Genomic DNA, 18,082 nt, shown 5'->3' with positions numbered 1-18,082 from the left:
CTTTGGAACCCATGTCCCTTGTCTAGCGAGTGCTACTTAGTTGAGGGCGAGTCCCTCCGTCATAAAATGCCAAGTACAGTTCTACTGTCCTTGATTCAAACAACCAGGATAACAACGCTTTATTACCCCTGCCCCAATAAAAAAGAGTCTGGGGATCCCACAGCAGCCAAATTGACCATTTGGGCCAGCAGTCCCATCATGCTAGGCAGGGTGGGTGTGACCCTGCAAACTAGATCAGCCCCTGAAGTCCTTTTCCACAGCTCACCACCAGATGTCAGGGTAGAGCTCATTCTGACTCTGCTTACACTTCTGCTTCCCTGCATCCCTTCTTTGCCCCCTCCCCCTACTGGTATGTGGAGACCAGCATATTGTTCTTTAGAAACTGGGGGTGGGGGAGCACATGGATGAAACAATTGCTGCTGTTCCTGTCGACACAGAGGCTGGTCATATTGAAGGCTGGTCATTTTCAGAGATGCGTCTCTTGCTGCAGGTGGGTCCAAGCACCCGGAGTTCAGGCCCTTTCTGTCCCGCCCTTGCAGACAAAGAACACATAACAGGAGGGGGGCCGCCCTTTCCGGCAGATGGAGATTTGAGCTATTAGCATGGTTTGCAGTAGGATCCCATCTCCGCAACTGCCCTGTGTTTATCAGAGTTGCTCTCACTTTCCTTGCACGTACAACCTGGGCTGGAAAAGGGTGCTCCTGCTGCAGAGAGAGAGCGTCAGTTTTTTGATGCTCCATGTTCTACTCTCCTGAATGCTCAGCATGTTGGATATAGTATCTCCCGGTGCACTAGCTGTCAGGCCAGCCTGCCCATTGCGCTGTGGGTAAAATTGCTAACCCAGTGTTTGAACAGTCTGATCCAGCTACCTGTGTCACTTCAATACCTTTTCCTTCTCAGAGCCAACTGCAGAGCAACAGCAAATGTCGCTAGTTAATTAAATACATGTAGATGTTCCTGTCCTCCCCTCCCCGCAGGAACTTGATATTTCCATTTAACGAAATATATTCAATAAATAACTGAAAATGACTTTTTTATTTTTAAAGGACGTTTGTACAAACCCTGGCACAATGGGCCACCAGCCCCCTGACCTTGGCACGACTGTAATACAAATAACAAACAGTAATGAAGTAAACGAATCATTATCAGTAAAATTGGATTCATGATGCTAATTAGAATCACGAAGTTCGTTTGCACTAGCATATCTATGAACCATTCAGATTTAGAGCATTTTAAAGGATCAACTTACCCCAAACACTAATCTAATCAGCTTGGAGTGGTGTAGTTACAGTGTCAACGACATGTAGTGTCAGGGAATCTGTGGGGCTGACTTTGCAAATGGGCTAGAACGAAGGCTGGAATTGTCGTGTATTACAGGCTACCTTTGTGTGCAGCCGCTGACCAAATCTACAGGAAAATTCATTTGTAAATCAGTTGCCAAAAGGTCCTTTCCCCTTCCCCCCCGGGCTGATCTGTCACCACATTGACACAGAAAGAACCTGCAGAGTCAGAGCTCGTTCAAGCAGGGGGACATGAACCTCCCCATCAGCTTCATTTTAGGAGCCTTATTTGACACCTTGCAGAGGGCAGATGTGGCCCATGCTCTGTTACCCTCTGAGCAGTAGAGGAGTGAGCTTAGTACTCGTATTAATGGTAGGAAGGCTTTAGACCTGGGCACCTGTAGGTAGACGTGGTCCTGACCCAGTCTCTCCTCTGCTTCAGCTCAGATATGGAGAAAGGAATTAAGCCTCTTCAGGTACATCCACCTCCTTCTAAGGCTCCCCCTTGGACTGTCCTGTCTCCTGCCCAGGGCTGGCCTTACCATGAGGCGAACTGAGGTGCCAGGCTGTGTGTGTGTTTGGGGGGGGCGCCACTAGGACCCCGAGTGTAGAAAATTGTGTCCGCTGCTGGTGCATCTGTATTCTCTCTGCTCTAGATGCACAGAGATGGTGGAGTGCTGTGCTGGACGAAGGAGGGCACAAGACACATAACAGGCAGGCAGGAGAAAAGGAGAGAGGGAATAACAGAAAGTAGCAGGAGCTGCAGGGAGAGAGAGAAGGAGGAGCCTCTTATGTACCTCTCTGGCACCCCCAGGAGCCTGGACTGATTAACACCAGCTTCTCGGGGAGCTTCCTGTTTCCTGCTGCTTCCCTGAACCCACTTGAGGTGAACAGGCAGTCAACTGAAGTAGTAGGAGCCAGTTAGGCCCTTAAGACGCTGATATCTTCCCTCACTCAGGCCCTGCTACCAGCCTGCTTATTTGTCCCCTTCAATTGAGTGTTGAGAGCCACTATAGCTGGCACAGAACAGCAGTCATGAGTGAAAGAAGAAAACGCCCCTCTGGGGCAGCATTCAGAAAAAGCAAGCAAGCAAAGGAAGCTTTCCTATCTAAGCAGGAAGGAGCTCTCCTGAGATACATAGACACAGATGTTCACGATGAGCCTTCCGGCCCCAGTGAGGATGTGAGTGGCGAGGAGATGCCTGATCTTCCAGTTAGTCAGAGTGCAGGTGAGAGATAAGTCTCATTTCCATGATTCCACGAGTGAGTGCATCCAATAAATTAACCACTAGACCCCCCACCCCACCCCGGAACAGGAGTATCTCTCTTTTTAACTTTAGAGTGTCCGTCTAGTTCTCTGCATGGGTGTGTACACGCACGTGTGTCCGTGTGCATGGCACATCTGATTTCTCTGTGATCCCAATGCAGGGGAACGAATGCAGATCCTATTTTGAAATGTTCGCTGTCCATGCAAGTATGGTACATTCACTGGCACTCTGTACTGGTTAAAGGCACTTGTGACAATTCCCTGTTTTGTGAAGCAGGCAGCACTGAAAGACGCTAATGCCATCAGTATAAATCGAGGCTGTAGCAAACTGAGGATGCTGATTGCCTGGTGGAAGCAAGCAGGGCCTTTCCATCGACTGCAGCTGGAGTTAAAGGTATTCTGCTTCCTACAGGATCAGGCCCTAAAATGCACATGGTATATTTCAAGCGCACACTCCTTAATAACTATGGAGGCAGGAATTACTTGTCAGCTTTATAAAAAATGCATCGCTCCCTTTTGAATTTGACTTCTTTAATGAGTGCCTCCATGTGTGCGCATGTTGGGGAGACCAGGAACGCTTTGTCGACCAAGACAATAAAACTGGCAGACCGCTTGAGGTTGTAGGTTTGGGTCAATTTTTTTGAAACCGAACCCTATAGAGTTACCGATTGTGGAACAGAACGTGCTGTCGCTTTAGCAAAAGTGATTCTAGATGGATTACTAAAATAAACTCACGATTTAATGAGCAAAACTTGTCGGGGAGGCCTATTTGTCACACTCAAAAAGCTACAATCTAATTTTACTTGCTGTTCTTCATTGCTCTTGCATTGCTGTTTATTTGCTGTAGGCAAAATACATTACTGCTCAATAAACAAACAGTGATCCTGGCATACCTTCTTTTTTTCCTTCTCTTCTTTACAGCCTGCATTCTGAAACTTTTATTGCTTACTCTGTGGGAAATAGCTGATTTATTTCCCTCTCCTGCCCGTCTTTTAGTTAACTTTGGTTTCCTTCTTCCAAACTCTATAACAGGGGTCGGCAACCTTTCAGAAGTGGTGTGCCGAGTCTTCATTTATTAACTCCAATTTAAGGTTTCGTGTGCCCGTAATACATTTTAACGTTTTTAGAAGTTCTCTTTCTATAAGTCTATAAAATATAACGAAACTATTGTTGTATGTAAAGCAAATAAGGTTTTTAAAATGTTTAAGAAGCTTCATTTAAAATTAAATTAAAATGCAGAGCCCCCTGGACCGATGGCCAGGACCCGGGCAGTGTGAGTGCCACTGAAAATCAGCTCGCGTGCCGCCTTCGGCACCTGTGCCATAGGTTGCCTACCCCTGCTCTATAACCTATAGATCCTGCTGCAGTATTCTATAAATTTGGGTTTGATTGCTAGCTCGGCTAGCTAGATTGGATCTGCTATGTGATGAGACTGAGGGGATATTTTCCCTCTATACAAGTCCACAGCTGGCAACATCTTTAATGGGAACAAAGTAAAGGGAGAATTTATACAGCTTATTTTTAGGCCATCTATGTAGGTATGGACAATACCATTGCCAGTGTGCCTTGCAAATGTCTCAACACCTCTGTGAGGCATGCAAGTATTATTAGCCCCATTTTAGATGGGGAACTGAAGCACAGAGAGATTGTGACTTGCCCCAGGTCACACAGGATCTAAGACCGGAATTAAGTTCAGATCTCCTTAGTCCCAGTCCTCCTCCACGTGCCCATCTTTTCGCTGCAGACTCACGAAAGGCAAATCCTTCATTGGTTCATAGACACTCCAGATGGGCAGAGTGTCCCCGTCAGGCCTGGGATGTAGCTTCACCTTCACCCCTTACAGGACTTGTCAGATATTAAATGACAAGATCTGAGCCAAAAGGCCAGGTAGAAGTGAAGTGGATGTGAGGAGCATCTCTGCCTGACCTGCCTTACACCTAATGCGCGTAGTCCAGCGAATGGCTTACATTGTCCCAAAGCTGCTGTTTACTCCAGCTCTTCTTCTCTTACATGTAGTGCTGGCCATGTCGCTCTGAAAAAGAGTCATCCAATCACGAGCTGAGCTGGGTCCCAATTCTGCAAGGTGCCAGGCACCCCCAACTCCAGCGTTTGGCTCCTTGCAGGGTCAGGCTTGGAGTTTGAAAGCTAGCTTTTCCTCCCACCACCTGAAGGATTTAGTGCTTTGAATTATGATGCTACAAAAGGTTTTCTCTTAAAAATGAATAATGTGCGAGATAAAGTAACAGTGATGTGATAACGCTGTTTTCCCTCACATCTGTCAATCCAGGATAAATTAAGGTGTGATAGTGACCAGCTAACTGAAAAAACCTTGTTTGGTCTGAATAATAAGCACCTGTGTAGCACATGCAAAAAACCAATTCCTTGTCACCTGTCCATGCTATTTAGGAAATTTAAAATGCTGCTATAAAACATAGCCCTGCCTAGGGGTTACTTTTTAGTGTTCACTTCAGTTTTGTTAGTTCACTTTACAAAGAAAGGAAGCTTTGGTAAATGTCTTTGCTCCTTTGCTTTGTATTTTGGAGATTGTTCCCTGCTGGCAGCAGACGGCGTTAGAAAAAATATATTTGAATTGCCTGTAGTCCAGAGTACAGCTGCAACGGTAATTAAATCTGTCTGCATTTGTTTGGTTTAAGAAAAATAAATGTGGCAAGGGAAGTGCATTTTTATAAATAGGCGTCTGGTTGGCTGGCTCCAGTAGGCACTACAATGGTCCAGTGCTACCTTTCAGACATGAAGCCACTTAACAGAGTTACTAAACTAGACTAAGGGTAGGTCTACACTTACTTCCTGGTCCGGCGGTAAGCAATCGATCTTCTGGGATCGATTTATCGCGTCTTGTCTAGACGCGATACATCGATCCCGGATCGATCCCGGAAGTGCTCGCCGTCGACGCCGGTACTCCAGCTCGGCGAGAGGAGTACGCGGCATCGACGGGGGAGCCTGCCTGCCGCATCTGGACCCGCGGTAAGTTCGAACTAAGGTACTTCGATTTCAGCTATGTTATTCATGTAGCTGAGGTTGCGTACCTTAGTTCGAAGTGGGGGGTTAGTGTGGACCAGGCCTAACTGAGCATCAAGGAAACAGACGGCTCTGAGCTGTTTTTGTCCACTCTGTTGATGTGCACCGGGGCGGCTGCCTTCTGATTGCCCCCTCTTACCATGGGGGGCTCTGAGCACCCGGCCCCAGTTTTCCTCCTCTCAGGTATCCCAAAGACTCTCCATGCCAGGCTCTCTTCCCTCAATAATGTCCCTCCTTGGGGCTGTTTTAGTATCAAAACCTAGTGTAAGGAGTTCAAAACGTAAGTCTTGACACAAAATGAGGTCAGATTTAGTGATCCCAATGGATCTTTCTGGCCTTGGAATCTATGAATTTATGAAAATCCGTGTCTCACCCCAGTGCCAACAGCCGTTAAAATCACCGGCGAGACAAGGTGGGTGAGGTAATATCTGTTATTGGACCAACTTCTGCTGGTGAGAGAGAGACCGGCTTTCGAGTTCCCTGGGCCTGACCCAGCTCCGCCTGCGGCGTCTCTCCCACACACCCAGCAGGGCCGCAGGAGCTGAGCACGGCTCTCCTGCAATCACTCCTGACTGTGCCTGCATGCCGTGGCATTGGCACTGAAGGAAGGAGACTCCTCTCCTCTGCTTTCAGCGCTCTGCCTGCGCTTTGAACCTGCGGTAAGGGGTGGGGGGACAGGTTGAGGACAACCAGTTGCCCCAAGGTCTCATTAGCAGAGAGGTGGGGGAGGGACCGGGACTCCCCCTTGATTCCTTGTCCCACCCAACCTCCTTGGAGCCTCTGTTCCCATAGGGTGGTACACAGGTCACTCCAGTTTCACCTGGGGTCAGGCTTTCCTCACTGGATAACCTCTGTGATCAGACGCAGCCTCTTCCATCTCCATGGGGATGTGTCAAGTCAAAGGCAACATGTATACACATCCCTAGCCTAATGTTCCATTAACATGCGATATATATGAACATTGTCTCTAACACAGAGGTTCTCAAACTGGGGCCGCTGCTTATGTAGGGAAAGCCCCTGGTGGGCGGGCCGGTTTGTTTACCTGCCGTGTCCGCAGGTCCGGCTGATCGCGGCTCCCACTGGCCGCGGTTCGCTGCTCCAGGCCAATGGGAGCTGCTGGAAGCAGCGGCCAGTACGTCCCTCGGCCCACGCCGCTTCCAGCAGCTCCCATTGGCCTGGAGCAGCGAACCGTGGCCAGTGGAAGCCACGATCGGCCGGACCTGCGGACGTGGCAGGTAAACAAACCGGCCTGGATCGCCAGGGGCTTTCCCTAAACAAGCAGCGTCCCAAGTTTGGGAAACACTGATCTATTTGAATTAGTCTTCGCAGTCACAGTGATTCACTGTTCCAAAACCTAGGTCCCTTATGTATCGGTGTGAGGAAGACTTCAAGAAAAATGATGATAAAGAGCTGGACTGAAATGTGCTATCACTTTTCCTCCTCTTCAGCATGGCAGTTAGAACATCTTGATGTCAAGCTTTAGAAGGCTTCTTTTCCAGTGGTCAGGTTTTGCCCCCTCACCATATCTCTTGGGCAACTTTGCTGGCATTTGCAGATGGCCAGGTGAGGTTAGACTGCAAATGGTCTGCTTGTCCTACTGCATTTTGGATATTGTGTTTGGATTTTCTCCTCTCTCTGACTTTCATCTTGATTTCAAGGGACTGATGAATCTTTATTCAGTTACAAATAAAATTCTCGCCATCTTTTCCAGGAGATATGAACATGGGTTGACACTTTCAAAGCCACCAGAGGAGTTTAGAGAGACAGCTCCCAGCTGTGTGTATGGGGCTGGCTGGAAGACAAGAATTCTAGGTTGTGAAACATTTGAAGGCAGCAGGAATTTGTTTGAATTCCACGTTGGTACGAAACTGAGGCCTTTTGAAATTGTTCATGAAAGAAAGAGTCCTCCACCCACCCACCCAAGAACAGCCAATAGCCCAGAGCAGAGCAAGAACTTGAACCTCGGGCATTCATATCCCATCATGGGGCTACTGGCTATTCTGCTGTCTCCCTCTTTCTCTGACCAGAAATTTCATCCTGGCCCCGAGAAGTCATCCTGACAAAGGTTTCATTATAACTCATGTTTCTGCAAACATTTTCCATTTGAACAAATCAGTGTTTTCCAACCAAAAACACTTCATCTAAAAATGCCCAGCTCTAATTGTGTGTCTGAATCCCTAGTTGGCTTTGAAAATCTCATCCTGGGGCTTCTAAAGTTCCCAAGGATGCCCATCCTTTACTTAAGTGAAGCCTGACAATCTCCCATACAGTCACCCCTATCACATTGCTCACTGAGCAGTAGGCTCGCATGAGCGATTTCTCTGCCTTAGAAATTGTCTCGTTTACTTTTTAGCAAATGCTTTCTGCCCTTTTTCTTTGGGAAGCAGTTAGCTTGTCCCTGATCAAAAGCTGGCAGACTGTGTCATTTTGGGGCCTGGTGTAACTATTGCTAGATAAAAGTGCATGAACTAACGTCACACACATTCCTATTGCATTCTCAGATGGGGCTTTTTGGTGAGTATTCAGGAAACAGGCTAATGAATGTCTTCCAGGCATCAGAATGAATGATTTGGTTAACTGTAATTATAAGGGGGGGAAGTTTTTAACAGAGAAATGTTATGACTGAAAGAATTTTAAAGGCATGTTCTCTCCAGCAGATGTGGGACTCTACGAGTGTGACTTTGAGTGCTATTACTTCTAGAGAGAGGGACGCTGGGGAAATGTTTAGATTCACTCTGGACCAGGCTGCTTTCTGAATCCTGCTCATGCAGCGGAACACCCAGAGCGCTCCAAATGACGTATCATTTTAATTCCTTTCCATCAAATCAGCAACACAGAGAGAGAAAAGTGAGAGGGGGGAAAGGTTTCCAAAATAGCATAAGAACTTCACGCGGCGGAGCTCATTAGGGTACCCACACTGGCGTTGTTTTCAGCTATTCAAGGCGTTACAAGCCTTTCAGTTCTCGGCAGCCTCTAACAAAGGCCTTTGATTGCAATCCTGGCACTTTCATAAAAGCCATTCAGCCCTAACGTCTAATGTTTTTGTGCTTTTAGGCGTTCGTATGTTAGATGGAGATGTAACAGATGTTGTTGAAGCAAAGTCGCTTGGCATCAGACCCGATTACATTGACATTTACAGCGCAAGCTGGGGGCCAGATGATGATGGGAAGACAGTTGATGGACCTGGTGAATTGGCCAAACAGGCTTTTGAGTATGGCATTAAAAAGGTGTGGATAATCGAGTGCACTGGAGACACTGTTTTTTCCCCCCCTTTTGCTCCATATGAAGTTTAAATTTGTGTGTGTGTGTGTGTGTGTGTGTGTGTGTGTGTGTGTGTGTGTTGGGGCTGAGATTAGTGTGGGCTGGGTGTAGAAGGTTAAAAAAAGGAAAGAAAGTTAAGGTCGAGAGAATCGTCTTAAAAAAGTGGTGACCCTGTCCATGCCTTGTCTATACCACATCTGACACTGCGGCTACCGCAGAGAGAGCTGCACTGGGGGCGTCTCATGACCAATTTTTCCTAGTGTCAACAAGGCCAAGGTGACTTCAGAACTCTCTCAGCAACTGGCATCCCTAGAAACTAGAAATGGCTCAGTGACCAGTAAATAGGAGCGATTCTAACCCCGCTCAGCAAAGCAATGCACGGAAAGCTCTTTGGGAGGCTTTATAAAATCTACTCAGCACAGCCGTTCTAGGCACATGTCTGGCATTAAAAATAAAATAAAAAGGCTTCCCCCAAGGCACTGATCAAACCAGCACTTCCCCATGTCAGGGAAATCCCTGAGAGAACAGCTGGGCCCAGAACTCATAGCAGACTCGGGTCTAATTTGAAATCCTGGACTGGAAGCTACGTTGGGTTAATAAATCAAAAGTATTTGAAGGGAACTCATTTTTTATTATTAATTAGATTTATTCTCCCAAGGACTGGGGGCTGTGGGGAGGGGGATTTTTCTCTTTGTTGTAGTGCTGAGGAGAGTCCGCTGCCCGCCCCCAACTCGCACTTCCCCCCTCACTTTACCTCCCACTGTGGCATTATAGCTGACAACCAGCCCTGCTAGACTGGAACAGGGAGGACACCTTGTTTCCCAGCCTGCTCGTGCTGCTTGCCTGGTGCTCAATATGGCTGCTGTGGTACGAGAGGTGCACACCTGTGCTTCCCGTCTCCCTCCCCTCTGCCTTGGCAGTGTCAGAGTGGCGCTGGGCTTTGGACCTGCAGGTTTGCTCCAGGGCACCGAATTATGTGACCCAGTGAAGCAGAAGGGGAAGTTACTGTCTGACCCCACCTAGTAATCAGCACATACCCTGAAGCATGAGGATTGCTCATCTCTGTAATACTGTCCAGGCTAGTGTAACTGCACACCTTGTTCATGTGGCTATCTCATTCTTATTTTAGTCTCACCAAGCTCCTAATATCCCGTCTCAGTAAGTTTGATAGGTTATTTCCACGTTGCATAAAGTATTTCCCTTTATCTGTCTTAAATTTGTTCCCATTTAATTTCTGTTAGTGACCTCTGGCGTTCATGTTATGAGAGAGAGTAAACAGGAGCTTCCAGCTGTCCATCTCTGCCTCCATTCTCCTGGTACAAATACTCCCTCCCCAAACACTAATCACTCTCTTGACCCTTTTCTGGAATGTTCTGCTGCATCTTCCTGGAGCTGACATGGCCCAAAGTCAATTTACTATTTAAGTCAGGTCATACAGTTGGTTTATACAGTGTCAGGGCTTGACTTGGAGATGTTTAAATCCCCTCCGAACAAGAGCTGGTAGATCAAAAGTCAGTATGTGGAAGTGTGGCTACTCCACTGATCCAACATGCATGTGACTGCAGTGAAATACAAACCATGGAACGTCTTTTGGTCTGCTGGCTCCTGGAGGAACCATGCACCATGGAAGATAGTGCCAGGGCTACAGACCAGGCCATATCATGTGCCCAACACTGGAAAAAAATGATGATTGTGGTGGAAGGATATGAGAAGTAGAAGAAAGCAATGTCATTCTATTTCCTTATTCTCTCTCCCGTTGCTGATACAGCCTGATGTCTGAGAGCTTTTTCAACAGCTGCTCTGCACTGAGTGGCCTTCTTGATTTGAACTGGCCACAGGGACGTTTTCTCTTTTCTGGGACGTTACCACTGATCAGGACCCATTAATACGTAGCAGTAGTTTGAAGGAGTGATGGGTCCTGGCCTTTGGTTTGGGCGCAGGCACCTCCCTAGACTTTGGAAATGTTAAGAACATGATGATTTATCGTGTAGGAGTACAAACCCACAGGCAGACCCAGATCCTGCTCTGAGGAGTTTATAATCAGGTGTGGTCATGCACAATGTCCAAGAGTGAGGAGTAAGAGAATGAGAGCAGAATTACAGGCAGAGCCTTCAAAGGTGAGGTTTGCGGATTACAGCATACTTTGATAGATTAACCCCCATCTTCTGGGAGGGTGCTGTATGAAAAACCAGCTCCTTCCATGCTGAGTTTCTCGAGGAGGCACTAATGCAGCATTTTTGATGACAGTCAACTACACAGAGCAAAAGACCTTTCTTGGTACCCTTCAGAAATCTACCCCTCTTCACCCACTCCATGGTAGGTGAAAATGATTCTGTATCCAAGGCTTGTGTCGTTTCTGGTACTGTCCACTGAAGGGGTGGGAAGTGGCATGGATGTTTTGGATGGGACTAATCATACTTGTCACAGCTTTCTTGAAATACTGAAGCCAGGGCTGTTTGGTCCTTTCAGTCTGCGTGGAGGAAAAGAGGCTCCCTGGGGCAGGGGTGGCTCTATGTATTTTGCCACCCCAAGCACGGCAGTCAGACAGCCTTCGGCGGCATGCCTGCGGGAGGTCCGCCGGTCCCGCGCCTTTGGCGTACCCCCCGCCGAATTGCCGCCAAAACCGCGGGACCGGCGGACCTCCCGCAGGCATGCCGCCGAAGGCAGCCTGACTGCGGCCCTCACGGAGACTGGCAGGCTGCCCCCCGCGGCTTGCTGCCCCAGGCACGCACTTGGTGCCTGGAGCCGCCCCTGCCCTGGGGAATCTTAACTTGCAAGTGGTCTAAACCCGGTCTTGAGAAATCTCCTGGGACTTTGAGGACAAGCCGGGCCTCTTTTTCAGGCCTTACTTTGGCATATTTGCCTCATTTTTCTTTTAGCAACTTAAACCTTTTGGGGGAGTGAAATTTGAGGAATGTCCCATTTTAGCATAAACCCTCACTAAGGGGTTGTCATGATAAAGTAGTTTAGCCCGCTAGCCAATTCAGCACTGCTGTGAGGGATTAGACATTGCTGTAGTGAAACAGACGGCCGGCATCTCCTAGTGCGGGGAATACTACGTTTGGCATCACAGTGTTTATTTTATCCTTTGTAACAATGCACCCAGCGTGACCTTGAGCCCAAGAAATATGCATTTCTAAACCTAAATTGAAACACCACTGAACTGAAGCAATGTTAACTCAGGAGAACTCCCCTTAACCAGAGCTGAGCTCTCCTGTTGAGAGCCGTTAAGCCCATTAAAATGGAGACCGGCAAAGCTGAAGGACCAAAGTTCTGTCTTCAAATAACCTTTTGAGGCTATATGTATCAGAGACTTACAGGAAAGAAAGCTGCAGCTTCCAGTGTTTAGAGTATAGGTCGGTGAGTTGGGACAGCTGTGTTGCTGAGTCACTCTGTGACCCAGAGCAAATTTCGTCATCTCTCTGTGCCTTGGCTTCCCAGCTGTACAATCAGGATAACGGCTCCCTAGCTTTGTAAATCTTGTTGCAGTTTTGGGGTGAAAGTGATGCATAATTGCAAAGCAGCGTTACTAAAACAAGGACTTTTGCAGAAAAGACTCTGAATGGGCCCCAGCCAATGTTAATTTCCTGTTTGGGGCAGTTAGTCTGCAGAGGGATTAATTGAAGTGTATGTGAATTCTTTCAATGTAAATACATAGAATTGGGAACAGGCTGCCCCTTAGACTCTTTTTCCATATGGAAGATGTGTGATAGAGCAGGTTCCCGCAGCTGAGCGGGACACCCTGCCATTTGGATCCCTGCAGCTCCCCCACACACATGCGTGCTGCCAATGGTCAGGAAATGTTTCAACAAGCATTTTCCAAATAACGGCGCTTGCTGCTTTTATTTACACCAGAAGCCTTCAACTCACCGGAGGAGACATGGTTAGAGCCTTACAGAAGTTTCTGGTCCAAATTTGAGCCACGTTACCCCTTTCTGCAGAGGCCCCCTCGAAGAGGGGGGAGATCTGAGATCCACCTCTCAGAGTTCCCTGCAGATTGTCCCTTCAGGAGGGATGGGAAACAATTTGATGCTGGAAATAACAGGGAGGGGAATTACTGCGGTGAGGGGTGGCCGCTTCATCGCTAACTCAAGTCTGGATGATTTTCTAAAGGAGATGCTGTAGCTCAACCAGAAGTTATGGGCTTGTTGCAGAAATCGCTGGGTGGGATTCTCTGGCCTGTCATTCAGGGGGTCAGGCTAGATGACTGCAATGGCCTTAAAATCCAGGAATCAATGACTTGGGGGAGGAGGGGGGTTGATGAGGTCTCCCAACCCTGCAGATCTGGTGTATTCGTGAAGGCACCCACCAAACCTGCCTCTGTTGGTTCCTTTGCTTTCCCAGGCATCACCATTCCTGCAAAAGCTGTGCTGCCGTTGACCCTGTCGCTGTCTGAACTTCCTCCTGAATTTCTATTGGGAGGTCCAGTGAGTGCACAGGGGCAGGGGATGAAGCCTGGGAGCATGGCCAATCTCATGGCCCCGACCCTCAAAGCTGCAGGCAGGCCAGCAGGAGAAAGAGGTTTCCCAGGGGGAAGTACTCCCTGCCTCTCTCTTGCTTCTAGCTAAGCAGGAGGAAAACTCTCCTGAGACCCCTCGGGGACAATTCAGGCCATTCTCATGTATTCACAACCAATTCCGAGTTCCACGAAGCACCTGAGCGCAGGAAACGTTTTTTCCCTACATGCAGAAACACTAATTGCCAAGCCTATCTTTTTCAATTACTGAAGGAAGCCCTTAATTGGCTGGTTAGCTGTAACCTTTAGCCCAAGCACGCTGCTGCAGCTGAGTTATAAATCTTTAGAATTGAATTTTAATAGAAATATTAAGACAGCCATTATCTCTTAGCGACGGGCCTGTGCCCGCGTAATTCAGCTGCTTGTTGCTTGCTCTCTCAGCCACACCTTATTAATTTCTGAGCTAATGGGAGACTATTTATCCTGCGCTCTAATTGGGCTCTTTAAAACGGGAAGGCAGGCGTGCTGGTGTCAAAACCACATCAAACTGGGTCATGAGAACAGGAAGAATCCAGCACAACCTACTTCAAACTGATAATCTACCGAGGGCTTGTCTACACGGTGCATTAGTCCACACCAGAGAGATGTAAATTCTAGTCTGCGTTAGCGTGTCATGCACTAATGGCCTGTGTGGGCCCTGCTGGCACACACTTAAAGTTCCCTAGTGCACGTTAATGCAGGCCCATTTCGGCTCAGTTAGGGTCTTGGCCAAAACCCATTGAAGTCAATGGAAAGACTTTCATTGATTTCAGTGGGGTTTGGATCCAATTCTTATTGCGCTATGAAACCCATGCAATAGTTGCCCTTGGTTTAGCAGTGGTTTCATACGGAGATTGTGGGTGTTTTAAGCCTGCTTGCAGAAGTCTTGGCAGTTAGGTGTTTCAGAGCTAATGAGAGGAGCATTTCTTGGCTTCCAATTCAGTAGGGTTACAGGGTTAGGCTTTATCTCAATAATGGCTAGAAAAGACAGCCGAAATAGTCATTCTGTTATCTCCTCTCCCGCCTCTCAGTTAATGCAAGGGAGAAGAGGTGAGTCTTCCATTATTCCTCAGGCAGAAGGAAAATTAATTATATGCCTGTCGCTGACTTAATATAACCCCATTGGGTTTTAAGGGCTATCTTATGCCCTGTGCGGCCCAGTTAGAGCCAGAGAAGAGCAACAAGAATGATTAAAGGTCTAGAGAACATGACCTATGAAGGAAGGCTGAAAGAATTGGGTTTGTTTAGTTTGGAAAAGAGAAGACTACCGAGGGGATATGATAGCAGTTTTCAGGTATCTAAAAGGGTGTCATAAGGAGGAGGGAGAAAACTTGTTCACCTTAGCCTCTTAAGGATAGAACAAGAAGCAATGGGCTTAAACTGCAGCAAGGCAGGTTTAGGTTGGACATTAGGAAAATGTTCCTAACTGTCAGGGTGGTTAAACACTGGAATAAACTGCCTAGGGAGGTTCTGGAATCTCCATCTCTGGAGATATTTAAGAGTAGGTTAGATAAATGTCTATCAGGGATGGTCTAGACAGTATTTGGTCCTGCCATGAGGGCAGGGGACTGGACTCGATGACCTCTCGAGGTCCCTTACAGTCCTAGAGTGTATGAACCTATGAATCTATTATTGCATGGGGTTTAAATCAGGACAGAATTTGGTCCTATGTACAGAAGACTAAGGATCTGACTGTACCATCTCTTCTCAGCATATTCTGATGTGCAGTGTGAAACAGATGTGAGGCATAGAACTCTGCAAATAATGAATTCTTTTGGTTTGCTGGTAATTCTGAAAAATTGGGGGGAAATTATTTTGGGTTGAACCCAAATTGAAATATTTTGCTAATCGAAAAGTTAAAAATAAAAATTGGTGTCTGTCAAAATGCAATGTTTTGTTTCAATTTGAGGGATTTTTCTGTCTGTTTTTAAATGTTTTAAAATAAATTTGGAGGAAGTTTTTAAGCAGAAAAGCAATTTTGAATCAAAAAATTGAAATGTTTCATTTAAAAAATGTGGAAACAAAATATTTGACTTGCTTTGATTTTTTTTTCTTTCTTTTAAGCACAAACAATTTGGTGAAACCAACACAAATTCACAAAACGTTTTGGGGTTGCTGACTGCATTTTTCATCCAAAAAGTTTCACGCAGCTCTAGTTAGGAGGACCATGCTTTGGAAATCATGATTAACACTTGAACTTATGCAGTTCTAGCTCTGACATTGTAATTCACAAAGGATTTGAGGAAAAATATCAGTTCCTGACATCCTTATCAACTACAAAATCAGTGATAAATCTCCCTTTTTGTGTACCTTTCACAACTGGTGACTGATTTCTAGATCATCTGAACAGTGCTTAAGAAAATCTTAGCCTGTACCCTGAGATGTCCAGCTTTTTTCTGTTTGTAGTTTGATGGATCTTAATTTTTAATAGACAATCACCTCATATTGCCTTTTTGCTAAATCCAGCTTTAAAAAGTGTCAGGTTACAAAATGTTGCACTATCACACATACAAAGCACATCTATTTCTTCATGGAAGTCCTGCCAGGGCCTGTGGACATAGAGCCAGCACATTTGAGCTGACTGCATTGTACACTCCGCCAAAAACCTGAATTAGGAGGTCAAGTTTTAATAGATCCAGAAAACCCTAGAGAGACTTTAAATCCGTGCTAGAAAGTGGCATGTTGAGGTACCAGTAGTGGTTGACCAAAGGTTCAATACACTTCAAATCTAGGTAGAATTATCTGTTGGGAGAGAACAGCAGAACAATTTGGCTATCAAGCTGTATTTTTCCCTGCTGACCTCCAGACAACTCTTGTTAATCTTTCCTATGGAAGTAACCTCCCTTTGTGGCTGTGAGGCAGGCAAGATAATGAAAACCTAAACACGGTGAGGAAAGCACCCAATTTACCCTTTGTAGCCAGAGGCAGGGTCAACAAAGAGATTATCAGCCCAGCAGTAGAGCAAGACAGGTAATAAACCATCCCTCTGCCTTGAAGTCTCCGAACAAAACACACCCTTGGAGCTGATTCTGCTAGAGGAAGCCTGCTGTCTTGTGATGGGGAGGGAGAATCAGAAAAGGATTTCTCTGCACTATGTAGGCAGAGACCTGCCTATGTTCGTTCCAAAATATCCCCCTGACACATGCCAACTCTCTTCCCTGATAAGGAGAGAACCCAAGACAGTTGGGTACCATCCCCATGACTGTTCCTCCAGCCCTTTCATTACTGTTTCGGGATTGACTGTCAAGCTAAGTGGACTTAATACAGTCTCCCCTAAGCATTTAAGTTGTGGAAAGTGGGATAGAAAAGCAAAGTATCCATTGCAGAAGAAGGCACGGCTTATTTTAAAAGTCTACGTCAATGTGTACGTCAGCGTATGCCAATCAACCAACATTATGGGTTTCCAATACTAGTGTTAGGAACGGCTCTAGCTTTTCTGCCCATGTCTGTAGCTTCACTGACATTCTCTTTATCCTCCAGCAGAGCTCCCTTCACTATTGACGGGCCACTACTGAAAGGCTGCAGGTATTGCCAAAAATACTCATGGATCATTCATTAGCATGACCTACCTGACATCCCTAAAAGGACAAGTCAAGGGCTTGCATACCCCAGCGGTGTCCCCGCAAAGCCTCCCCACTGATGGACCTGGTAACATGAGAGACACCCAGATCTGCTAACATTTAACACGCTTCCCAGCCGATGTCAATGTTTGAGCTGGGATGTGCTCCGCGATGGTGCTGAACCAACTCTGTCACCATTGTACTGCACCTCACACCCTCTCTGATCCTTGGAAATTGTTCTTCTGATGGGCAGGGGTAGCAGTGGGGGGGAGATTGTTGCTTTTTGGTGTCAAAACACAGCTCTCGCTCCTTTTTTCACTAGCCTAATGCCTTTGACGTCATCCCTCACTAGCACTGGGGCAAATGAGAGCCAAATGTGATCTAGATATGGCATTACTGTCTAAACATGACCTCAAGAAAGCTTAGACAAAGAGCCTCCTCTATCACGTCCCCCCTCTGTTCTTAAGCAAGAGCCTAGTGGATTTTCACCATTGGCTGAGGAAGAAGTCCCCTCCTATTAGAGGTTTGAGTGGTCTGATGGAGCCCTCGCTACTGAATTTCTTCCTCTTCTCTCATCACAATTTCCTTTGGCTTAGGAGAGGCCTTGGTCTCAGTGAGCCCGTATCTCTCTGGGCACTCCAATCCCACTTTCTCACCCAGCAGAATTAAAATCTGGACTGAAGTCAGACTCTTCGGCTCTGCATCTGTAGCAGCTAAGCGAGCTAACTGCGACGGCGTGGCTCAATGTAGGCTATAAGCTAAAGTTAAAGGAAAGGGCAGTATAACAAGGTGGCTCTGTTAGCCTGCAAGATACACTTCAGGCACCTTTCCTCCCTTTCAGTTTTTTCCACCAGAAGTAATGAACTGAAGGGAATGGAGCCACCCGGATTCTTCACGAGTTCTCCTTTCGGTTCATCCTGCAGACCACTGGAGTTGCATGTGTACCACGTAGGGGAGTCACAGCAGGTCTTTCCTCTGCTCTGAGGTGTGAAGGAAGTAGCTGCAGCTGGCCTACCGCTTTCAGCCCTATTGCTGGAGATGCCAGTTGCCCGAAAGCACCGCTGTGGCGGGCGTCTGCCTGGACCTCATTTTTCAGCCTGGCTGAGGGAGGAGATCCTCGGAACGCCAATATGTTTGCTCTTTGATCATTTTGCAGAAGTCCATAAAGCCCCTTCATCCAA

General features: G+C 46.9%; 1 protein-coding gene across 3 annotated transcripts in view; it reads left to right on the top strand.

Annotated features, from left to right (window-relative positions):
* PCSK6 (proprotein convertase subtilisin/kexin type 6) overlaps positions 1 to 18,082 on the top strand; it is a 120,685-nt gene that overhangs the window by 51,081 nt on the left and 51,522 nt on the right. For all 3 annotated transcript variants that reach the window (XM_065411497.1, XM_065411496.1, XM_065411498.1), the window contains exon 7: positions 8,640 to 8,812. In XM_065411497.1, coding sequence (XP_065267569.1) covers positions 8,640 to 8,812 — 173 coding nt within the window. The remainder of the gene's footprint in view (positions 1 to 8,639; positions 8,813 to 18,082) is intronic.

This window comes from Emys orbicularis, chromosome 10 (genome assembly GCF_028017835.1).
Source record: "Emys orbicularis isolate rEmyOrb1 chromosome 10, rEmyOrb1.hap1, whole genome shotgun sequence".
In the NCBI taxonomy this organism is placed as follows: domain Eukaryota; kingdom Metazoa; phylum Chordata; order Testudines; family Emydidae; genus Emys; species Emys orbicularis.
Note: the sequence above shows the minus strand (reverse complement) of the source record. Positions and strands in the feature narration are given on the sequence as shown.